This window comes from Molossus molossus, unplaced genomic scaffold (genome assembly GCF_014108415.1).
Source record: "Molossus molossus isolate mMolMol1 unplaced genomic scaffold, mMolMol1.p scaffold_m16_p_20, whole genome shotgun sequence".
Lineage (NCBI taxonomy): Eukaryota > Metazoa > Chordata > Mammalia > Chiroptera > Molossidae > Molossus > Molossus molossus.
In genome coordinates, this window is record NW_023425356.1 from 21,363,633 (window position 1) to 21,389,031 (window position 25,399).

General features: G+C 42.5%; 1 protein-coding gene across 2 annotated transcripts in view; it reads right to left on the reverse strand.

Annotated features, from left to right (window-relative positions):
• Positions 1-25,399, reverse strand: part of SETDB1 (SET domain bifurcated histone lysine methyltransferase 1) — a 36,653-nt gene that overhangs the window by 2,373 nt on the left and 8,881 nt on the right. For both annotated transcript variants that reach the window (XM_036272080.1, XM_036272079.1), the window contains exons 4-19: positions 19,745-19,779; positions 18,791-18,890; positions 17,528-17,653; positions 17,161-17,362; positions 16,542-16,615; positions 15,450-15,640; positions 14,053-14,182; positions 13,197-13,401; positions 12,942-13,100; positions 11,653-12,312; positions 11,091-11,207; positions 4,327-4,496; positions 2,365-2,993; positions 1,145-1,173; positions 902-1,034; positions 455-620 (exon numbers count right to left, since the gene is read on the reverse strand). In XM_036272080.1, coding sequence (XP_036127973.1) covers positions 455-620; positions 902-1,034; positions 1,145-1,173; positions 2,365-2,993; positions 4,327-4,496; positions 11,091-11,207; positions 11,653-12,312; positions 12,942-13,100; positions 13,197-13,401; positions 14,053-14,182; positions 15,450-15,640; positions 16,542-16,615; positions 17,161-17,362; positions 17,528-17,653; positions 18,791-18,890; positions 19,745-19,779 — 3,126 coding nt within the window. The remainder of the gene's footprint in view (positions 1-454; positions 621-901; positions 1,035-1,144; positions 1,174-2,364; positions 2,994-4,326; positions 4,497-11,090; positions 11,208-11,652; positions 12,313-12,941; positions 13,101-13,196; positions 13,402-14,052; positions 14,183-15,449; positions 15,641-16,541; positions 16,616-17,160; positions 17,363-17,527; positions 17,654-18,790; positions 18,891-19,744; positions 19,780-25,399) is intronic.

Consider the following 25,399-nt stretch of genomic DNA (forward strand, 5'->3'; position numbering starts at 1 on the left):
ACAGCCATTATGGAAAACAGTATGGAGGTTCCTCAAATAATTAAAAATAGAACTACCTTAAGACCCAGCACTTCTGGTTATTTATCCAAAGAAATCCAAAACACTAATTTGAAAAGATATATGCATCCCTTTGTTCATTGCAGCATTATTTATAATAGTCAAGATATGAAAGTAACCCAGGTGCCCATCGACAGGCAATTGGACAGAGAAGATGTGAGGCATATATGCAGTGGAATACTACTAGGTAATTAAAAGAATGAAATCTTACCATTGGTGACAACATAGATGGACCTGGCGGGTATTATGCTAAGTGGAATAAGTCAGACAAAGACAAATACTGTATGATTTAACTTATGTGGAATCTAAAGACCAAATAAGCAAAACAGCAAAAAACACCTCTATCTCAACTTTCCTATGGTTCCTTCCAACTACCCCCAAAATTCTTCCAGACTACCAGACATGTTCTTCTTGTCCTCAAAGTCATCGCCTTCAGAGCCAGAGGAGATAGTCTGGATATCATCACTGTCAACTGCTGTGGCTGAAGTCTGACCAGCAGTGGGCTTTCGGCTGGTCCCACTTTCCCCCTCACTTTCTGTGCTGCTGGACAGTGTCAGGACATCCTAGGGAGGCAGAAAGTGAGAAGGAAGAGAGTAAATGGAGAGGGCCCCTTCAAGTTCTTGCCCTTACCTATGGTTAGGCAGAAAGGAGCTAAGGTTATAGCAAGAGCAAGATTACATGCTGGATGAAGGAAAATGAGACAGGAAGTCAAGGCCAAAGAAGCAAGAAAAGATCTAACAGTAATTACGGTGAAGGACTTGTTGAGGTGAGAAAGATGTTCCTTCACTCACACTCTGAATAAAACAGGGCTGGGGTAAGGTACAGTTTGAGAAAGATCACTTACATCAGGGTGGGACTGAGCTGAAGCTAAGAGGCGTCTGCTCTGATGCATACTAGTCTTACTAGGTGGGCGGCGGAGTCCTTCAGTCTTCATGGGTGACGGATTGTAACCATAATTTCGAGAGCTCTCAGTAACTCTGACAGGAGAGGAAGAAATGAGAGAAGTCAGGTTACTGGCTATTTCTTTGTTTCCTTTGTAGGCTTGAGAGAAGGCAGATTTGGAAACAGGTCAACAATAGGCACTTACATTGACATCTTGTTTCGGTCATCAGGGTCCTGGAAAAGAGAGCAAGTGAAGGGTTAAATGTTTTTATGGTCCTAGGTAAGAAATCCAACATTTAGAATTCATCTCAAATGACCTCATTAGCCAGTCATTAAAAGACATTAGCCAGTGAGAAGTACATTCTGGTGTGTGTGGAGAAATGACTGCAATCTGACAGTAGCGATCAGAATTCTCATTGGCAAACCACCCTGGGAGAGGTCTTCAACCTTTCCCAATAAGGCAAAAAATGTTCATGGAAAACACCATGGGCAAAGTCTCACAAGGACTAGGGACAGTTCACTACTTGTAAAGTAAGTTTCAACATTATTAAAAATATATTTAATTTAAGCCCTGGCCAGTTTGGCTCAGCAGCTAGAGCGCTGGCACGTAGACTAATGGGTCTCGGGTTTGATTCCCATCAAGGGCACATACCTTGGTTGCAGTTCGTCCCTGGCCCCAGAGTCATGCAGGAGGCAACCAGTCGATGTGTCTCTCTCATGTTGATGTTTCTCTCTCTCCCTTCCTCCCACTCTACCTGAAGAAAAATATCCTCAGGTGAGGATTAAAAAATATATATATATATATTTAAAATTAATTTTTTATTGATTTTAGAGAGAGATGAAGTGAGAGGGAGAGGGAGACAGAAACATCAATGAGAAAGAACATCAACTAGCCACCTCCTGCATGCCCCCCATTGGGGATTGGGCCCACAACCTGGGCATGTGCCCTGATAGGGAATTATTTTTTAAATTTTTAATTATTAATATATTTTTGTTACAGATGTTTCTCCTTTTCCCCCCATTGACACCCTCCTCCCCATACCCCCCTCCCCCGACCAGGAATTGAACTGGCGCCCTCTTGGGGCAATGGGTCAATGCTCAACCACTGAACCACACTGGCCAGGCAAATCCTTATTTCTCTAAGGGAAGCAATCAATGACATAAATAACTTGAAATAGCACTTAATTGAAAAAATTACTTATAAACCCTTTACTTTGGTATGAATCAACCCAACAGGCTGATTTTAAAATAATTTCTTTCTTTAAATAAACACCAGGACTGCATTGGGTGGAGCGGGGAGATGATCAGGCTTGCCACAGAAATATCCATCAAGTAAATTATCTACGTGTGAAGACTTATGGTGAGAACGTATTAAGTTTTTTACCATACCAAAGTTTCACAAAAACCACTGCTCGCAGAGTTTACCTCTTTCTTGGCCTGTTTGATGTCTCCCTCTTCCTTGAGGCTCAGCCCTGAGGTGGAGGCCTTCTCAGCTTCCCCTTTGACTCCCCCAGCCCGGCCATCCCCACCTTCGCTAGTCTTGAAGGATGAACGGCTATCAGAGTCAGCAAAGCCACCTTCACTGACACTATTACAGCTCAACCATGAGGCCACCTTGTTCTTGGGTGTCTCTTCAGAGGAAGGTGGATTGCAGCCACCTATAGGGATTGACAGAGGGACAGGAAGATGTGGGGGCCCAAGGTCTGGGGGGCGGGAGTCCTTGGAAGCTGTCTCAGACAACCCATTCTCCTTCTGGCCCCGGGTCTGCCGCCGGGTAGCATAGCTGCGCCACACTGAGCTGGTGCTGAAGTCCTCATCCTTACAGAAGTTATCATCTGAGCTATCATCATTGGACTCTTCGGGGTCCTCTGTACCGCTGTTGCCATCTTCCTGGTCCTTCAAGTCTACACCACTGCTGTCAGAGGAACAGGGGGCATCACTCTCATATCCTTCCTTGAAGTTCTCCACACTCTCGATATGGTCCAGGTTGGCAAAGTATTCATCACCCATTTCCAGGCCCTCCTTGTCTGCAAAGTCATCTGTTAGAATTTTGCCTGGGAATGAAGAGAATTAAAGGCCTTTCAGGGTTATGCAGATCTTTTAGAAAGAATAAGGGTCATTCCATCAATACCCAGCCCACCAGCACATGAAGTCAAATGGCTCCATTATGGTGTCTCATTTCTCTCTGATGATACCTCCTTTGTTGATACTTCTGCCTTTATTAGAAGATAAAAAGCTTACCATAGTTTTATTTTATTTTATTTTATTTTATTTATTTATTTATTTATTTTCCTCACCTGAGGACATTTTTGCATTTATCTTCAGATAGAGCAGGAGGGAGAGAGGGAGGAAGAGAGAGAGAAACATCTATGTGAGAGAGACACGTGAAGTGGCTGCCACCCACACGACCCCAACTGGGGTGGGGACAAACTGCAACCAAGATACGTGCCCTTAGCAGGAACCGAATGCGGGACGCTGGTCCACAGGCTGATGTTCTATGCTTTTATTTTTTTAATCCTCACCTGAGGACATTTTTGCACTTAACTTCATATAGAGCAGGAGGGATGGGGGGGGCGGGGAGAGAAACATCGATGTGAGACACACACATCAACTGGCTGCCACCCACACAACCCCAAACAGAACCAAGGACAAACTGCAACCGAGGTATGTGCCCTTAGCAGGAACCGAACCCGGGACTTTAGTCCACAAGCCAACGCTCTAACTGCTGAGCCAAACCAGCCAGGGCGCTTACTGTTGTTTTAAATCTTGACCTTTCTGCCTTCCCATTGTTCTTTTTTTTTTTATCTTCACCCAAGGACATTTTTCCATTTTTTGTTCAGATAGAGTGGGAGGGAGAGAGAGAGGGAGAGAGAAAGAGAGAGAAACATTCACGTGAAAGGGACACATCAAGTGGTTGCCACCCGCACGACCCAACCGGGGACAAACTGCAACCAAGGTACATGCCCTTAGCGGGAACTGAACCCGGATCTCCCAGATCGCAGGCCAACGCTCTAGCCACTGAGCCAAACGGGCCAGGGCTCTTCTTTATTTTGTTTACCAAGAGCTCTCAACTATGCTAAAAGATCTCTGGGTGGAGTGACAGGGTAGAGTGATGTGGGAGAAAATGACACTCCACTATCATGCCCCTTCTCTGAAAGACCATCACATCCACAATTTCATCCCTTTTCTCTCTCATCCTTTTGAAGCACTTTTGTCCCTCCCTCATCCACCCAGACAGGCACATCAAGCTTTACGTTCTTTACAGAAGAAAATCCTGGCCTCCTCTTACTCCCAGTTCATGTGTCAAACATTTTATTCTTATGTTCAAACTTATGTGATTCAATTCCGTATGTCCTAACTCCAGAAAGCAAACCGTTCATTACCAACCTGCATAAATACAGACAAAGGAGCCTTTGGCAATGTCATCCAAGCAGCGGATACCCCAGCCCTTGTTCTGTGTCTTGAATAGCTGTAGCCGAACCTGTAGTCCATGCTGTACCAATCGGTTTGTGCACATGTTTGGGTCACATTTGCAGCGTTTGTTACACTCATAAACTCTGGGAGGAGGATACAATAAAATCAATCATGACACGATCATGAGAGCATCCACTAAATCCACCAAACTGTTATAATTCTTTTTTTCTTTATTGATTTTTAGAGAGCAAGGAGAGGGAGGGAGAGATAGAAACATTGATGAGAGAGAACATCGATTGGCTACCTCCAGCATGCCCCTCACTGGGGATTTGGCCCAAAACCTGGGCATGTGCCCTGACCGGGTATCAAACCGGTGACCTCTTGTTGCATGGGTCAATGCTTAACCACTGAGCAAACCACACTGAGTGGGCTGTTATATCTCTTAAGGTATCATCGTTTATTAGGTAATGACTAAGTGAGCAGATGTACTGAACTGTCTATGCTCTGATTCATTTGGAAACACAGCACAAGAAAATAATTCATAAGGGAAAAAAGTGATTTATACAGATAGGTATAGCACTACAATTAGTAACAGTGAATACCAGAATGCCTAACCTGGACGAAAGCTAAGAAACTATGATGTGAACACAGATTAAGAGCCATTATAATAAGTAGATAAGCGATGTCAATTTGCAAAAATAAATGCATAAAATAAAGATGTATGAGAAAAGCAGAGGCCAATATAATAGATACTGAAAGGGAGTAAAGAGGAGGAACTGGTAGTAAAGTACTAGATTCTTCTTTTTGGTAAACTTGATTTTCTTTCCTCTATTTAGTGAAAATTTATTAAAACACCAAGAGCTGCCCTGGCCGGTTTGGCTCAGCGGTTAGAGCGTCGGCTTGCGGTATGGAGAGACCCGGGTTCAGTTCCCGCTAAGGGCGCGTACCTCGGTTGCAGTTTGTCCCCGGCCCTGGTCGGTTGTGCGGGTGGCAGCCACTCGATGTGTTCCTTTCACATCGATGTTTCTCTCTCTCTCTCTGTTCCTCTCTCTCCCTCCCGCTCTACCTGAACAAAAAATGGAAAAATGTCCTCGGGTGAGGATAAAAAAAAAACACACACACAAAAAACACCAAGAGCTGTGTTAGATATAGGGACACAATAGTAGAAAACATCATGATCTCTCATGTCAGGGAGCTCATATTCTGTTCTAGTTTAAGGAACTTAGCAACTTATTATTTTTTTTAATCCTCACCCGTGGATATTTTTATATTTATCTTCAGACAGAGTGGGAGGGAGGGAGAGAGAGAAACATTGATGCCAGAGAGAGACATTGATTGGTTGCCACCTGCACGACTCCAACCGGGGCGATCAAACTGCAAGGTATGTATCCTTGGCAGGAATCGAAGCCAGGACTCCCTGATCCACAGGCTGATACTCTAACCGCTGAGCAAAACTGTCCAGGGCTCAACTTACTATTTTAAAAACACTACCGTAGACTTCTGGTCAAGATGGTGGCATAGGTAAATGCGGTATCACCTCCTCCCACAACTATATCAAAATTACAATTAAACTACAGAACAACCATCATTCAAAACTGCCTGAAATCAAGCTGAATGGAAGTCCTACAACTATGAAATTAAAGAAGCCACACATTGAGACTGGTCGGAGGGGCAGAGGTGTAGACGGCTGGTCCCACACCTACGTGTGGCAGATAAGAATCAGGAAGGCTACCTTGGCTGTGAAGGTCCTCCCTGAGTAGCAAAGGGTCCTCATCCCACAACAGGCCCCCAACTCAGGGTTCCAGTGCCAGGAAAAGAAGTCCCCATAACTTTTGGATGTAAAAACCAAAGGGAATTGAGGCTGAGGCTGCTGGAGTCCTAAGCAGTTCCTCTGAAAGGGCCTGTGTATGGACTTATTTGGACTCGCACCCTCCAAGAGCCAGCATGGAGGAGGCAGCTTGAAAGGCACCAGGGACCAACGGGGAAGAACTGACTTGTTTGGCATCGGGGTAAAATCTGGAGAGGTAGCTTTCTCCTGGACAGACATGCTGGTGGAAGCCATTGTTCCATTGGTAAGCCCTTCTTCCACAGTGCCAGTAGATAGCCGCCATATCTGGGACTCTGGCAACCTGGCTCACACTGCTTGCCGTGCCCTGGTGATTCCCTGAGGCCCTGCCCCACCCAACTTTCAGGTCCACCCAAGCTGTTTCCAGTGGCTTTACCACAGGATTGGCCTGTTTTGAATCCGGCTTCAGATTTTCTTAAAATCTCTCAAACAAGCAGCATCTGACATCCGAGAGCCCCATACCTATTGTTAACTGGCCCCATGCCTGGCACTAGAGGTAGCCAGCCTTGTTTCACTACTTGGCTTTGCCTAGGCACCTCCAAGCCCAGCACACAAGAAGCAGCCATCTGCAGATCGCTTTGTAGCTTATGCTGAGTGGCCCTGGGTGGAACACAGGCAGTGGTTGACCTTGCCCCAGAGCCAGCACACCCAGTGGACAGCTTCGGACCACACTGAAGCACCATCACCCAACCACCTACACAAGCAACACACTCAAGGAGTACACTCAGTGGGTACCAAAATCCTGCTGAAGTAAATCTTGCTTTGTGTGGTTGGCCCCTCCACAACTGATCCTCCGAGGTAGTCAGAGGTCAGTGGGCACAGCCAGTTCTTGCAGCTGATCAACCTGAGTAAATCCCTCCCATTGAAGTGCCAACACCAATCAAGACTCAGTTACAACAGAAAGGTATAGTCGACACAAAGGGTGCACCTTGAGGGCACAGCTGAGGTGATCAGAAAGGCTGTGCCACTGGACCCTACAGGACACTGACTACTGTAGGCCACCCTATGAAGCCTAGGACACATAGCAACTCTACCTAATACAAACAAACAAACACAGGGAGGCAGCCAAAACAAAGAAACATGTCCCAAATGAAAGAACAGAACAAAACGCCAGGAAAAGAACTAAATGAAATAGAGATAAGTAATCTAACAGATGCAGAGTTCAAAACACTGGTAATGCCCTGGCCAGTTTGGCACAGTGGTTAGAGCGTTGGCATGCGGTCCAGAGAGACCCAGGTTCGGCTCCCGCTAAGGGCATGTACCTCAGTTGCAGTTTGTCCCCAGCCCTGGTTGGTCGTGCAGGTGGTAGCCACTCGATGTGTCCCTTTCACATCGATGTTTCTCTCTCTCTCTTCCTCTCTCTCCCTCCCACTCTGTCTGAACAAAAAAATAAAAAATAATGTCCTCGGGTGAGGATAAAAAAACAAACAAAACACTGATAACAAGGATCTCAATGAACTTAGTGAGTATCTCAAGAGCATAAAAAAAGGCAGTCAGAAATAAAGGAGGCACTAACTGAAATAAATAATTTACAAGAAATCAATAGCAGAGTAGGTAAAGCCAAGAAGCAAACCATCAATTTGGAATATAAAGAGGCAAAAAGCACCCAATCAGAACAGCAAACAGAAAAAAGAATCCAAAAAACTGAAGATAGTGTAAGAAGCCTCTGGGACAACTTCAAGCGTACCAACATTCACATCATGGGGGTGCCAGAAGAAGAGAGAGAGCAAGAAATTGAAAACCTATTTGAAAAAGTAATGACAGAAAACTTCCCTAACTTGGTGAAGGAAACAGACATACAAGTCCAGGAAGCAGAGAGAAGCCCAAACCAAGACACATCATAATCAAAATGCAAAAGATTAAAGACAAAAAGAGATCTTAAAAGCAGCAAGAGAAAAGCAGTTAGTTACCTAGAAGGGAGTGGCAAGAAACATCCAAAGTGATGAAAAGCAAGGACCTACAACCAAGATTACTCTATCCTGCAAAGCCATCTTTAGAATCGATGGACATATAAAGAATTTCCCAGACAAGAAAAAGCTAAAGGAGTTCATCACTACCAAACCAGCATTATATGAAATGTTGAAGGGTCTTCTTGAAGAAAAAGATAAAAAATATGAACAATAAAATGGCAATAAATACATATCTAACAACAATTGAATCTACAAACAAAATGAACAAGCAGAACAGAAAGAGACTCATAGATACATAGAACTTTTTGATGGTTGGCAGATGAGGGGTTAGGGGGATGGGTGAAAAAGGTGAAGGAATTAAGAAGTACAAATTGGTTGTTAGAGTAAAGAACCTCAAAGGAAAGGGGGAGGAGGCAGGAGATAAACCAAAGAACTTATATGCATATATACATAACTAATGGACACAGACAATAGTGTGGGGAAGGCAGGAGAAGGGGGGTGGGGTGGGGGGAGGAGTACATCTCATCTGTAATACATTCAACAATAAAGTTAAAAAAATAATTAAAATATACTATTGAAGTTAATCAGATGTAGCAAATATTAACATGAAAGGAAGCAGTTATACTGAGAAAACACAAATGATACAGTAATGCAGGTAAAGCTAATAACTGTCTTTTCCTTTGCTTAGTTTTCAACATGCATTCATCTCCTGATCTCCTCAGTAGTCTCAATCTCCTCTGAAGATACTCAGACACAGCAGGTTTTCTATGAAACTGTTCACTTTCCCAAAGTCTCTTTTGTAGCCAGGTTTGTCCCACTCTCACGTTGGCTATTTTCTACACTCAGCACACAATTGTCAGCTTGGATGCCTCCTTCACTTCACTATCATCTCTGTGGGATTCCTCTCCCACCTCTTTTTTTGGTCCTCACCAAAAGAGAGAGTAAGAGAGAGAGAAATATCAATGTAAAAAACATCAATCGGTTGCCTCCTGTATACACCGATTGAGAATCAAAGCCGCGAATTCTTGGTGCACAGGATGATGCTCCAACCTACTGAGCCACCTGGCCAGGGATCTCACCTCTTTTGAGTTAGATCCTCTGTTTCCTAGATCCATGTGCCTTCCTTTCTCTGGACTTTATCCCCTTTTTTTGGTAAATACTTCCAGTTACTTTCTGAGAAGTGGAATAATGAAAAATTTTGATGTATTTCATGTCTATATGTCTTTAGTCTACTTTATTCTTTTTTTTAATCCTCACCCGAGGACATTTTTGCATTTATCTTCAGATAGAGTGGGAGGGCGAGAGGGAGAAAGAGAGGGAGAAAGAGAGGGAGAGAGAGAACGAGAACATCGATGTGAGAGAGACACATGGAGTGGTTGCCACCAACATGACCCCAACCGGGGCCAGGGACAAACTGCAACCGAGGTATGTGCCCTTAGCAAGAACTGAACCCAGATCTCTCCAGTCCGCAGGCTGACGTTCCAAGTGCTGAACCAAAGCGGCCAGGGCTCTTTAGTCTACTTTAATACCAAACTGATAGTTTGCCTGGGTTTAGAACTGTATGTTAGAAATAGTTTTCCCTTAGATTCTGAATAAATTCCTAATTGCCTTCTAGCTTTCAGTGTTATTTTGAGAAGGCTAAAGTCATTTTGAATCTCCCCCCACCCCTATTTCTCTTCTCTAGAAGCTTTTAGGATGTTCTTTTTGTCCTCAGTGTTCTGTGGGTGCAGTGGTCACATTTTATTATCATGTACTTTAGTGGGGATTTATTTTCATTCATTACACTGGGACCTGACTGGCCCTGTCAATTTGGAAATACAGACCCTTCAATTATGGGAAAATTTTGGAATCATTTCACTGATGATTTCTTCTTCTATCCTCTCTGCTAGTTATGTATATCTTTAGCACTAAGCTTCTTCATTCACATGTTCGTATGTAACCAACTTACTATGTTACATCTCACTCTTTCATTGACCTTCTCTTTCCCTGAGCTGTCCTCAATCTCACTTGCTGGCTCTACCTCCTCTGCTCAGTCTCTAGTTGGAGAGCCCAGGGCTGATTCCTGGGATCCCTTCTCTTCTCTATCAGCAATATTCTCTCTAGGTGAACTCTTCCAGGCTTTAAATACCACTCCTGTGAAGTCCATACACTTCTCTCAGAAATGTCACTGCCTTCTCAACATTTCCACGTGGACTAACAAGCACATCAAACTTTTCACATGGCTAGAATAGAAGCAGAATTTCACTCAGACCTGCAACTCTGGTCTTCCATCTCAGTGAAAGGCACCAACATCCACTTAGTTGCTCAAGTATAAAATTTAGGAATTGTCTTGATTTTGCCCCTTTTGTACCTCCTACTTCACAGTCAATCTATCAAATTCTGTAACTCGACTTCCAAATGCACCCCAAATCTATCCTCTTTCATTTCTACTACACTTTCATTTTAGTACCAGCAACCACACCTCTCACTTTTATTTCCTAACTGGGCTTCCAAATTCTTCTTTTGCTGCCCTAAGACCTATTTTCCATACAGGAGCAAGAGAAATCTTCAAAAGGCAGTTCAGATCATTTGACTCCTTAGAAACCTCCAACAGCTTCCTATTGCACCATGAATTTGGCTGTAATTTTTATTCTGATTTACAAAGTCCTAAATGATCAAGTCTGCCTTCTCCTCTCTGAACACATCTCACTTGCCAGAGCAAACCATAATCTGCTAGGACATTCATACAGCTATAAAATTAAGATCACAACAGAAAATTGCTAGACACTGTTCAATCATTTTATGTCTTCATTTCAATTAAAGCCCAAGGAAGATTATATGTACTGGGATTTCAGTAAATAAATAAGATTCAATTGGTAAAGTAAATGTCTGTTTCAGTTATTCAATTTAGGTTCCAATTTTTGGATGGCTCCTACAAGCATAGAAAACAAAGAACATTGTGCTCCTCAGTCTCGGGTGCTTCCCTTTCCCCTGACACTTACCCTGTGGGCAGACACTCTTCTAGTCTCTTGTACTGGTAGCCAGAGTTAGAGTTGACTTGACCGCCTGGGGTGCAGGCTGTAGCCTGGATAGTTAGCTGATGGCAGGCACACTTGGACCTATATAAGATAGAAGCGTAAGATAGCTAGAGCTGTGAGACTTTCTTTAAAAGCAAGACCAAGAAAAGGATGGCAATAAGGTAGTGAAATTTCTTTTTCTTCTCTCATACATGTAAATGAGCAAGGAAAAGAGAGTAAGAACATGACAGTGAAAATAAGATAAAGAGACAGAGAATGAAACAAAGTGGCAACTGAAAGCATGGTGGAGGGAAACACAGGAAAAGGAGAATTGGAGAAACAAACACAAGACACATGTACCTGGGGTTATGCAGTGGGGCCAAGTCAACCCCAGCATCTCTATTTCACAGCTTTCATGGAGACCTTAAGGCAGGAACTCCAGGTGAGAGAGGAGGTAAAGTGAGATGGGAAAAGGAGTGCAGATAAAAGGCAAAGAAAGAGGTGGAAAGGCAACCATAGCAGGGCCAGCAATAACCCACCAACTCACTTGTCCCGGCACCCATCCTTGCAGTCACAGCCAACCAGAAATTCAGGGCCCGTGTTAATGAAAACACCCTTGCCCGGGATTCGTTCCTTGCTGTAGGCCACCTGGGGTGGGGGGGTTGTGTCAATCTCATTGACACAAGATAGGGGAACATCTTCTCTCCCATAGGTGATGTCCAAAATATAGTAAAAAGGCTTATAGGGCTGAAACTTCCGGTCCACAAGAACATATGGATCCAAACAGAACATCTCCAAGAAGAGGAAGTCACAGCCAGTCTCAAAAAGGTAGCGTTCGATCTCCTGCATTGTCCGAAGGCAGAGGCCACAGGGTGTCTTATAGATAACATGAAAGCCCATCTTCCGGTTAACTCGGCGCCGGGCTGTCATCCGCCGGAAGTCATATAGTAGTGGGACTAGCAGAGGGTTCTTGCCTCGGTACTGTGCACTTCTTATAGGTCTGACTCGAGACAGACAAGTATAGCTGCAGACATGAGGTAAATAGAAAAGCTTCTCCATGGGGGCACGATAGGAGGGCTCTGCTGGGGCACGCTCCAGCATGCCATGGAAGGCTGGGAGGGCTGGAAGGGCTGGAAGGACTGAGGATGCTGGGGATGCTGGCGGTGGTGGGGGTGCTGGGGCTGAGGCTGTTGAGCCTAAAGGTGATCTGCAAATGAGATGCAACAGATTAGGTAAGAATGAATCTCCGTTGAATCATTACTTCTCCAGATGGCTAAATCACTTCTCTAATCTTTCAAAGAGCTGTGCTCCTGAAGCTAAAGATGGCACACAAAAGTCAGATTTTCCCTTGCCTTACTAAAAAACCTAGACAGTGAAATATCCTGGTTACTCTTCACTAACTGATAATATCTCTACTTCAACAGAGTGTATACTTTTTCTTAAAAATTTTTTTGCCTGCAAATTATGGAAGTAGAGTTCATTCAGTCTTCTCCCAATGCTTTGTTTTCCTGCCACATGTCCTATAAATGTCCTTATTAACTCCCACAATTCAAGGAAAGTGGCTGTAGTGTTCCCTTTTTATTGCACCAATGACGACATCACATTTAACAAGAAGTTTTAACAGATGACTTTCTGGTGATTATGTATTTCTAGGCACCCAGTTTCTAAGTCAATTATTTTTACATTCTGTTTCCTGAAAATTTCTAAAGTTAAAGCTTTCTTTTCAAGTCCAAACTCCTTACCATCTGAACCCCTTGGAGCCAAGGAATCTCCCTATAAGTGACTATTCAGTCCACACTTTACTTCCTCCCGCCCCAGAGCCTGAGATTTTCTCACCTGTATGTCTGGTTGATCCCAGGTTTCCCACCAGGGGCATTTTCACTGAGTGCAGGGGACGTAGGGGAGGAATGACCAGAGCCCACAGATCCTGGACGGAAAGATGTACTCTTTTTGGCTACCTGCTTCCGTGACTGGGCAAGCTGGCTTTCTAAGCTTCTAGGTAGGAGAGTAGAGAAGAGATCATATGGTGAAGGATACAGAAATATGAAATATTAAAGAAACTGACCAAAAAAAAAAAGGGATTGCACTCACTCAGTTTCACCTGCCTGGGGAGACAGAGGTGGGGCAGGTGGGGCAGGTGGGGCTGGTGGGGTGGGTGGGGCAGGTGGGGCAGGTGTAGCAGCAGGTGGGACAGGTGGAGCTGTGGGCTGTGGAAGCTCCATTGGTTTAAACTGGGTTCCAGTACTGGTTAGATCCTGGGTATACTGGACCACAGGGCCTTTGCTTCTCACAGCACCTATAGGAAAAAGGAAATTGACCATTGAGAAGATGACAGCTGTGTCACTTGTACTTATGCACACACCTGATCCTCAATTTATATAATATAAAAAAAGCAAAAATTCTGAGTAAGTGCTAAGACTGTCAGTTCCCAATATTTACAATGAGTGGGAATACTGGCGTAGGCTGGCTTTGACTTAGTAAGACTTTATCTTCCTACCGGAGACGATTTATGTTAGTAATTGTATTATATTTTGGTGAAAACTTTCAAAAATGCATTCTTTGATAAACTAATGTAGTCAAGAAAAGTCAACCAGAAAGTATACCAGGAACATATGAAAATAAAAACAGTTTAGGCTTTTAAAAAGTTGACCGCAGATAACAAAAAGCAGTTTTCTTCATGTAACAGAGGTAACTACTACCACCAATACCCCTAACCTAAGCCAGTTGTTTCGTATTTTTATGTGGTTGTTTAGAACGAATCAGAGCCACAGCATGTGGAGGCAGCACCACAAATCCATCACCACTACTGGAAACAACTCAGGGCACACGTCCTGTTTCCAATGAATCAGTAGTGTCATCCTGGTAAACAAAGGATAGCTGTTGTATATAATCTCCTTTGCTGGTCTGTCCCATTCCACCCACCCCCAGGGTATCTTTCTGGACATACCCATATTTGGACGTGTCCTGAGCTGTCCCCCTTGCTTCTTCTCCAATGTAGAGGCCGAGGATGTCTTCATGCTGAACATGGGCTCCAGCCGTGTAGAGCCTCGATAGATCCATTCACATCTTTTGTCATCCTGGGGGATTGGGAGGAAAGGGGGAAAATGGGTTAAAAGCTAGAATCTATCCTGTCATTTGTGGAGAATATACAACATGTGTCTCCTTCAGGAAATCGCCCAGATGAGCCTTGAATTCCTTATACAGTCAATAAACTTATGTGCTGGGCTCCAAGACAGACATTAGGAACATAAGGAAGAAAAACATATATTCTGCCCTGGCTGGTTTTCCCAGTGGTTAGAGCATCGGCTCATGGACCAATAGTCGTGGGTTTGATTCTGGTCAACGGCATGTACCTCAGTTGTGGTTTGTCCCCAGCCCTAGTCGAAGTTGTGTGGGAGGCAACCAGTTGATGTGACCCTCTCATATTGATGTTTCTCTCTCTTTCTCCCTCTCCCTCCCACTCTATCTAAAGATAAAATAGAAAAATATCCTCGGGTGAGGATTTAAAAAAAAGAAACATATATTCCTTATTTAAGAAATTTCAGGAGTGACAGATGTTTTTACTAAGTATGAGAATCATTAGCAGGATCATGAGGCCTTAGGAACAAAACTCTAGGATAGCTCAGAGAAGTATAATTCTAAATAAGGCATAAGAGGGGAGGAAAGAATGGGTATAGCCCTGGCCAGCTGGGTTCAGCGGTTAGAGCATCGGCCTGCGGAACAGAGAGGCCCAGGTTCAGTTCCCGCTAAGGGCACATACCTCGGTTGCAGTTTGTCCCCGGCCCTGGTTGGGGTCGTGTGGGTGGCAACCAGACGATGTGTCTCTCTCACGTCAATGTTTCTCTCCCTCTCTCTTCCTCCCTCTCTCCCTCACGCTCTATCTGAAGATAAATGCAAAAATGTCCTTGGGTGAGGATTAAAAAAAAAAGAATGAGTATAGAAGATGTAAAAATTAAGTTGGACCTTGAAAGATCATCAAGACCTCCAATTCCAACTCCCTGATCCTTCCTTCCTTTTTCCCTTTATGCTTCCAAAACCCTAACCATGGACAAATGGAGCTGGCTGCTTTCTCTGTATCTACATGCAATGTAAATATTCCTAGACAAAAACAAAAACAAAATACCCAACCATACAGATTAGTGTCATGATTAAATTCAGAGACGTTATTTTCAACCACTCAGAGGAACAAAAAGGACAAAGTAAAATTTGACCCAAAATAGTGAGAATAGACAGGAGGATAATAGAGAAACACTATGAAGTTTTACAAAATCATCCTCATTACTGCCCCTTATACTTCTCCAACCCACCCCGACACCTGCCTCAGAAACTAGGGAAGAACAGTACCAGGAAGAGAATTCTGACTAGGCTGCCGTCGACCTCCTCGACACGGGACTTCCACCATGTGCCTTCCCACTCAGTCTTGATAAGCTGGCCACTCTTCAGAAGCACCATGGGGCGGTTGGGGTAAGCAGTGATGTACTCCTCTATGAAGTCTCGGCAGGAGATGTCTTCTATGTCCTCCCAAGTCTTTTTCACTGTCCCAAGGAAGAAGTAGGGCTGAGAGAGGGCATGTAGGGCATGTCTTGATAGGAAAAAATGGTTGGCAAGAAGATGTTTGGTATTTTTTAAGTTGGGAAGGACAGAAAAATAAATGAAATCATGACTTCAAGAGAAGTAAAACCAAGACCACTTAAAACTATTGAATCTAATGTGAACCTAATTATATTAAATGCTCATATAAATCAAATAAATACTAAATAAGCAATACACAAATACAGGTGAGCTACTCATTTCATAAAAATGGATGTTTCTCCTTAGGAAAATTCAAGTGAATTTTTGCTAACTTGATATATCTAGAGGTAAATGAACAAAAGACCAGGTAGTATCATGCAGTTTATAAAAAAAAAGTTTTTATCCTGCCTTCTCATTCTCTATCAGGCTTTTAAGGGATCCTGAATACATTTACTGCCACATTATGTGGAAACACAGCAATGTTAGTTGACTCTTTGAGTGTGTCCCCAAGCCTGAGTCACAAGTATAGAGGACACCATGAAACCCAAATCTAACATAGCTTCTATAGAGTGGTATGCAGCCTACAGATTTATACACATTAGCTGAAGTATGAGACTAGGAAATAAGTATGAGACTAACATCTTCTCAAACCTAAACATTTAGAAATGAAATTAAAACACATCTACAATATGACTGTCCACCCCAGGTCAGTCATAATCTTCCAGTGTTTCCCTCTTTGGCTGCAAAGACCTACCACTGGAGATAAACAAATAAAACTGTATCTCCCAAAGGACATTAATCAAACTTACGTTCTTTGAGACAGAAGCAACAAAAACACTAGGGCTTTTCAAATGGTTGTCTTTAGAAGAAATAACAAGGTAGAAGAAGAAAAATAGAATTAAGGAAGAAAAGGGGGACACTCACGTGGCCGACAAATGGGATACAATTCAGACTGTGTAACATAGGAAGCGTAGCCATCATCAAAGAAAATAAGAAACCTGTAAGGAAACAGTGATGGTAGAAAGATCAGGGGGTATTTAACATGACCTACAGGCATTATCTTATCATAGCTTCCATGCTTTTGGATCAAACAAGACACACTTCAGGGAAAATGTCCCAGTATACTACTTTCTTCCCATCTCAAGAGTAAAGAATTCTCCTTTAATTTAACCAATATATTCTCACTTTTCCAAAAGCTATTTATTCTAGTTCCACTCTCAGATTCCTATTCTAAAAACCATTTAGCCTCTACTTTATTTCTTCCTTCCACATGACTTCCCTATTCCCCTACTAACCATTAATTAATCCTGATTACTCTCTTCCTAGATTTCCTCCAAGTTTTCTCCTTAAGAAGAAAAAAAAAAAAAAAAAAAAGAAAGAGAGAATCACCCATATGACTCCTCTGGCAAAGAAAGTGACGGGATTTTTGGCCACTGGGGACTAAGAGCACAAAGGCTAATTGTGAGATCTGGACTATAACTTGGAACAGGGCAGGTGCTTTGCTCCCAGCCTCTACTCTCTTTACAATCCTCTGTCAGGGTACCTGAGCTTGTTTTTGACGTTTGGTGTCTCGGCTACAATACCAGCATAGAGCCAGACCTGATTCCCATCTTTGTATTTGGCCACCACTCGACTGCCCACATACAGTTTGTCAGCAGGAGGGTGGTAATCATAGGCAATATGGTTCCCGGACAGTAGACTCTTTCCTTTGTTGTCGAATTTAACCTTGTATTTCTTTCCTGGCCCTGAGTAAAAGGGAAAGATAAACAAAAAATTTTAAAAACCATCAGTTTCTGTGTAAATCCTGGCTGCTGTGTGAGACAAAAGGCAAGACTGTGGGGAAAAGAAACAATCAGCAATGGAGACCTGCAGGTTGCCTTTCATTAGTTCTTCCTCTAGCTTGAACATACCAACCGTCTGGATAGCAATAAGGGTGCCTTTGTGCCATGTTTTAGTTCTCTTCTTGCCCAGAATGCGCATGCTGACTATTAGGTCACCATCTTTGCTCAGTTCTCCAGACATTTGACTCAAGGTTCCTATGAAAGAAAGCAAAGTTGTTCTAAAGAGTCACTGCATAGATTGGGGAAAGAATGAAAAAAAGCAGGGTAATCAGGGAAAATGGGATCATCTTTGACCCTTAGCCACTTTTGTTGCTCTCTTGGCCAAGGGCAGAAACATAAACATACCTGACTTAACTATAATGCTAACATGAAGGACTTGAATAATTGAAATTCATATGTAATTCAAGATCATCTCACTTTAACCAACTGTTTACAACTCCTTATTATCAACAATATTAACTACCACTTATTAGATGAGAAGCATTTATAAAACATTTTCCTATAACAGACCCATTCTACATGCAAAACTTCCCTCAGACTACTTTATTAGTTTGAGTTACCCTCTTCTCTCTGGTCTCCATCTGGAAGTAGACATGAGCATGAGCTAAAAAGATATTCGGATAAAGCTATCACACATTGGAAAAGTGGCAGGTAAAACACTTACGCAGACAACAAATAAAAATAAAATCACAAATAATTTTATATCGACTTGTACAGCCTGTGGGTTTTTTTTTTTTTTAATCCTCACCCGAGGACATTTTTCCATTTTTTGTTCAGATAGAGTGGGAGGAAGAGAGAAACATCGATGTGAAAAGGACACATTGAGTGGTTGCCACCCACAGGACCCAACCAGGGCTGGGGACAAACTGCAACCGAGGTATGTGCCCTTAACGGAAACCAAACCAAGGTATCTCTGGACCGCACAGCCTGTGGTGTTAAAAGAACACAACAACCCTGGCCTGTTTGGCTTAGTGGTTGGAGTGTCAGCCCATGGACTAAAGACTCACAGATGCAATTCCGGTCAAGGGCATGTACCAGAAAGGTTGCAGGTTCGATCCCCGGTACAGGCAGGGTTCTGTGGGAGGCAACCAATCAATGTGTTTCTCTCACATCAATGTTTCTCTCTCTTTCTCTCTCTCTCTCTCTCTCCTTCACTCCCTTCCACTCTAAGAAAAAAAAAATCAATGGAAAAATATCCGCAGGTGAGGATTAACAACAACAAAAGAATCCAACAGAGGTGGAGAATTCTGAGAAGTTAAAACAAAGCCAGTTATTCATGAAATCTCTGTAGGAATTTACCACCACCTATATCCAGGTACTCCTGACTCTAACCTTTATGTAGATCCTGGGAACTGCTCTTCTTGTTGACAGCATCCATAAACTTCTGGACATCTTGAGCCGACTTTCTTAAGGCAGCCATAGCTTCACGGAGCTATAAGGAAAGGGATAAGGGAAAAAGCTTTGAAACAGTAGTGTTGATTAGGAATAACTTTATTTATTTATTTATTCATTCATTTTTTTTTTTTTTAATTAATTTAATTTTTTATCCTCGCCCGAGGACATTTTTCCATTTTTTGATCAGCTAGAGCAGGAGGGGAGAGAGAGAGAGAAACATTGACATGAAAGGGGACACATCGAGTGGCTGCCACCTGCACGACCCAACCAGGGGCAGGGACAAACTGCAACCGAGGTACATACCCTTAGTGGGAACCGAACCCGGGTCTCTCTGGACCACAGGCCGATGCTCTAACCTCTGAGCCAAACTGGCCAGGGCGTAGAAATAACTTTAGAACAAGAAATCACTTGCCTTTCAAAAATCAAAAATAGAATTATTTATGTTTGAAAACTTATGGTTACTTTATCTGGCAAAACTGCCCTTTTCTACAAATCTGGTTCAGAAATCAGATTTCAGAAGCTTTCCTTGACTAATCTCAGGTAGCCAAGTGAGCCCTGCCAAATTCTACATTCACATAGCAATTAGTGCATGCATCTCTAAGTAACCTCTTTTGAATTCTTTTTGTTTGTTTTTTGTTCTTTTTTTACATGCCCCTAGCGGAACTGAACCTGGGTCTCTCTGGGCCGCAGGCCGACGCTCTAACTGCTGAGCCAAACCGGCCAGGGCCTCTTTTGCATTCTTAAAACGTGTTAGAGGACTGCAGCAACTAGGGCTGATTACAGGGTGAATGATTCTATGTTGATGGCTGAACTAACGGAACAGTCAGGTCAAAAGTTTCGCCCATTTTCATATTCTTGTCTTTCACCTTTCCCCTACCCATTCTAACTCACCTTCTGGTCTTTTGGAGTTCTGCTCCCAGCATCACCTATGGATGAGAAAAACTCTAGTAAGCGTAAGATACTTACACACAAGAATTTTTAAGAAACCAAGAACTAAGCTAACTAAAAGCATTATCATGGAAGTATTATCAATAACAAATGCAAAGTAGATATACATATATATGTAAAAGTTCCAAAAGGGTCCGGAAAGATACAGACTACTGAGACAGGTGGTATTCTATACGATTTTGAATTTTCATTGTATATCTGAATTTTTATAACAATAATTTACTTTTAGACTATCTGAATGATTTGAAAAATGAGATGTGGTCAATAAATTAAGCAAAAATATTTATTCTTGAATAGTGCTGGATAGAACTTCCTGCTTTGATAGAACTGTTCTTTTTATTCGCACTGTCCAATCTGTTAACATGTGGCTACTAAGCAAATGAAATGCAGCTACTGCATCTGAAGAAATAAATTTTAAATTTCATTAAAAACTAAAAAAAAAAAAAAAAAAAAAAAAAAAAAGGTATAATTCACATACTATAAAATTTACCCTTTAAAAATGTTTAATTCAGCCCTGGCCAGTTTGGCTTAGCGGTTAGAGCACTGGCCCCCGGACCAGAGAGTCCAGTTCCCATTAAGGGCACGTACCTTGGTTGCGGTTTGTCCCTGGCCCCAATTGGGGCTCGTCCCCAGCCCCAGTTGGGGTTTTGTGGGTGGCAACGAGTTGGGTGTGCCTCTCTCACATTGATGTTTCTCTTTCTCTCCCCCTCCCGCTCTATCTGAAAAATAGATGCAAAAAAATGTCCTCAGGTGAGGATAAAAAAACAAAAATAAATAAACAAAAAAATAAAAATGTTTAGCCCTGGCTGGTTTGGCTCAGTGGTTGGAGCACTGGCCTGCGGACCAGAGAGTCCCGGGTTCGGTTTCCACTAGGGGCATATACCAAAAAAAAAAAAAAAAAGTTTAATTCAGCTCTGGTTGGGTAGCTCAGTTGGTTAGAGCTTTGTCCCAATACGCCAAGGTTGTGGGTTCAAACCCTAGTCAGGGCACATAAAAAATCAACTAATGAGTGCATAAATAAGTGGAACAAGAAATTGATGTTTCTTTCTCTAAAATCAATAAGAAAAATTAAATATGTTTAATTCAGTAGATTTTAGTATATTCACAAGGTTGTACAACCCATTTCACTAATTCCAGAACATTTTCATCACTCACCCCCAAAACCCACTAATGAGTATGGGGTTTCCTTTTCGGGGTGATGAAAATACCCATTAGCATTAACTCCCCATTCCAGTACCCCTCAACCCTTGGCAACCACAAATCTACTTTCTGTATCTGTGGATTTGCCTATTCTAGACATTTCATATAAATGGAGTCATACTATATGTATTCATCACATGTGGCACAAGGTTCATTTTTGGATCATTTATAAAACACTCTAGCAGCAGAATACAAATTCTTTTCAAGCACACCTGGTTTATTCTCCAGAACAGACAATATGCTAGGCCATTAAAAAAAATAGTCCTGGCTGGTATGCAGTGGTTAGTGTGCCAGCCTGTAGACAGACCAAAGGGTCTCGGGGTTCAATTCCCAGTCAAGAGCATGTACCTGGGTTGCAGGTTCAAACATGGGCCCTGGTGGGGATTGTTTGGGAGGCAACCAATTTATGTGTCTCTCTCATATTGATATTCTCTCTCCCTTCTTCCGTCCCTCTCTAAAAATCAATGGAAAACTATCCTCTGGTGAGAATTAACAACAACAAAACAAACAAACAAAAGTCTAAATAAATTAAAAAGAACTGAAGTCATACAATGTATGTATTCTGACCACAGTATAATTTACAGTAGAAAGAAATTGGAGAAAGTCCCAAATATTCGTAAATCAAACAATGTATCAATGTACTTCTACTTTTCTATTTATTTTATTAAAAAAGCATTTTTTTAAAACTTATTTTTCTTTATTGACTTTAGAGAGAAAGAAAGGGAGGAGAGAGAGAGAGAGAGAGAAACATCAATGAGAGAGAACATCGATTGGCCACCTCCTGCATGCCCCTCACTGGAGATTGGGCCCACATCCTGGGCATGTGCCCTGACCGGCAATGGAACCAGTGACCTCTTGGTGCATGGGTTGATGCTCAACCAGTGAGCCACATCGGCTGGGCTCAATGTACTTTTATTTATTTTATTTACTTAATTATTGTTTTTTTATCCTCACCTGAGGACATTTTTTCGTTTTTTGTTCAGATAGAGTGGGAGGGAGAGGGAGAGGGAGAGGGAGAGAGAGAGAGAAATATCGACGTGAAAGAGACAGATCGAGTGGTTGCCACCCTCACGACCCAATCAGGGCTAGGGACAAACTGCAACCGAGGTACATGCCCTTAGCGGGAACTGAACCCTGGTTTCTCTGGACCACAGGCCAACGCTCCAACCACTGAGCCAAACTGGATAGAGCTCAATGACTTCCAAATAACCTACTGGTAAAAGAAACATCACAAAGGCAATAAAAAAGTATGAGTTGAATACAAAGAAAAATATACCATATAAAAATTTATCGGATGCAGTGAAGCAATGTTTAAAAGAAAATTTACAGCTTTAAATGTTTATGTTAGAAAGAAAGGTCCAAACCAATAATCCAAGCTTCCACTTTTTTTTTTAGAGAGGGGCAGGAAGAGAGATAGGGAAACACTGATTTGTTGTTCCACTATTTTTTTTAATCCTCACCCAAGGACATTTTTACATTCATCTTCAGAGAGAGTGGGAGGGAGAGAGGGAGGAAAAGAGAGAGAGAGACACACTGTCTGGCTGCCAACCACACGACCCCAACCGGGGCTGAGGACAACCTACAACCAAGGTACACGCCTTTAGCAGGAACCGAACCCAGGTCTCTCTGGTCTGTGAGCTAACCACTGACCCAAACTGGTCAGGGTTGTTGTTCCACTATTTATGCATTCATTGGTTGCTTCTTGTATGTGCCCTGACTGGGGATTGAACCCAAACCCGCAACCATGATGTATTTATTGGCACAGCGCTCTAACCAACTGAGCTAACCAGGCCAGTGCCACGCTTCCACTTTAAGAAACTAGAAAAAGTCCGGCTGGTGTGGCTCAGTGGTTGAGTGTCGACCCAAGAGGTCGCCGGTTTGATTCCCAATCAGGACACATGCCCAGGACACAGATCCCCAGTAGGGGGCATGAAGGAGGCAGCCAATCGATGTTCTCTCTCATCGATGTTTTTATCTCTCTCCCCCTCATTTCCTCTCTCTCTAAAATCAATAAGAAAAAAAAAAAATTAAAAAAAAAACTAGAAAAAGAAGGCTGGTGTGGCTCAGTTTTTGAGTGTAGACCCATGCACCAAGAGGTTGCCAGTTCAATTCCCAGTCAGGGCACATGCTCAGATTGTGGGCCAAATCCCCAGTAGAGGGCCGCAAGATGCGGCCAATTGATGTTCTCTCTCATCAATGTTTTACCTCTCTCTTCCTTTCCTTTCCTCTCTCTCCAAAATCAATAAAGGAAAAAAAAAAAACTAGAAAAAGAAGAACAAATCAAACTCATGTAAGTAGAAGAACAGTAGGAAAAACACTCCAGCCCTGGCCTATTTGGCTCAGCAGTTAGAGCGTCGACTTGTGGTCCAGAGAGACCTGGGTTCGGTCCCCGCTAAGGGCACGTACCTCGGTTGCAGTTTGTCCCTGGCCCTGGTTGGTTGTGCGGGTGGCAGCCACTCGATGTGTCCCTTTCAGGTCGATGTTTCTCTCTTTCTCTCTCCCTCCCACTCTATCTGAACAAAAAATGGAAAAAAAATGTCCTCGGGTGAGGATAAAAAAAAAAAAAAGGAAAAAAAACTCCAATCAATGAACCCCCAAAATGGCTCCTTGAAAAAGGGCAACAAAATGGATGAACCTTTAGCTAGCCTAACCAAGAAAAAAACAACGATCCAAATAACCAATATCGGAAATGAAAGAAATGACATCACTACAGAAGCTATGGAAATTGAAAAAGATATAAGGGAATACTATGAACAACTTTATGACAATAATTTAGACAACTTAGATAAAATGGACAAATTCCTAGAAAGACATAAAATTAATAAAACCGACTTGAGAAGGAATGGGAAATACAAACAGACATATCAGGTAAAGAAAATAAACGAGTCATTGAAAATCTTCCCACAATAAATTCAATGTGGTATACTGGATTGGATCCTAGAACAGATAAAGTCCAGAAGTCAAAGAAAGTATGAAGTTTATATAAAAGTAATGTACCAAGGTTTGTTTCTTAGTTTTAACTATGTACCAAGGTAACATAAGAGAGTAACATTTGAAGAAACTGGTGAAAGGTATGCAGGAACTCTGTTTTATCTTTGTAATTTTTCTGTAAATCTGAAATTATTCCAAACTAAAATGCTTATTAAAGAAAAAAAAATCTTTCATCCTGGCTGGTATGGCCTGGCAGTTAGAGCGTTAGCATGTGGATGGAAGAGTCTTGGGTTCAATTCCCAGTCAAGGGCACATACTTCAGTTTTGGGTTTGATCCCCAGTCCCGGTTGGGGTATGCGGCAGACAACCACTCAATGTCTCTCTCTCACATTAATGTTTCTCTCTCTCTCTCCCCCTCCCTCCCACTCTATCTGGAAAAATCAATGGAAACCTATCCTTGGATGAGGATTAAAAAAAAAAATATATATATATATATATATATATATATATATATATATATATAATCTTTCTACAAAGAGAAGTCCAGGCTAAGATGGTCTTACTGCTGAATTTATCAAACATTTACTGAAGAAATAATATCATTCTATACAAACTCAGTGGAAAGGGGAACACTTCCTAATTCATCTTAGAAGGTCCATATTACCCTGACATGAAAGTCAAACAATACAACAAACCAATAGCCTTCATGAACATAGGTACAAAAATTCTTTTTTTTTTCTTTTTTTTTTAATCCTCACCCGAGGATATTTTTCCATTTTTTGTTCAGATAGAGCGGGAGGGAGAGAGAGGAAAAGAGAGAGAGAGAAACAATGATGTGAAGGGACACATCGAGTGGCTGCCACCCGCACGACCAACCAGGGCCGGGGACAAACTGCAACCGAGGTACGTGCCCTTAGCGGGAACCAAACCGGGTCTCTCTGTACTGCAGGCCGACGCTCCAACCGCTGAGCCAAACCGGCCAGGGCTCTTTTTTTTTCTTTATTGATTTTAGTGATAGAGAGGAAGGGAGTGGAAGAGATAGAAACATCGATGAGAATGAACATAGATTGGCTGCCTCCTGCATGCCTCCCACTGGGGATTTGGCCCACAACCTGGACATGTGGCCTGATCGGGAATCGAACTGGCAACCTCTTGGTACATGGGCTGACACTCAAGCACTGAGCCACACTGGCTGAGCGGCACACAATTTTTTTTAAAAAATATTTTTTCTTTATTGATTTTAGAGAGAGGACGAAAGGGGGAGAGATAGAAACATGGATGAGAGAGAACATTGATTAGCTGCCTCCTGCATGCCCCCCACTGGGGATAAGGCCCACAACCTGGGCATGTGCCCTACCTGGAAATCGAACCGGCAACCTCCTGGTGCATGTTTTTTTTTTTTTTTTTTTTTTTTTTTTGATCCTCATCCGAGGACATTTTTCCATTTTTTGTACAGACAGTGTGGGA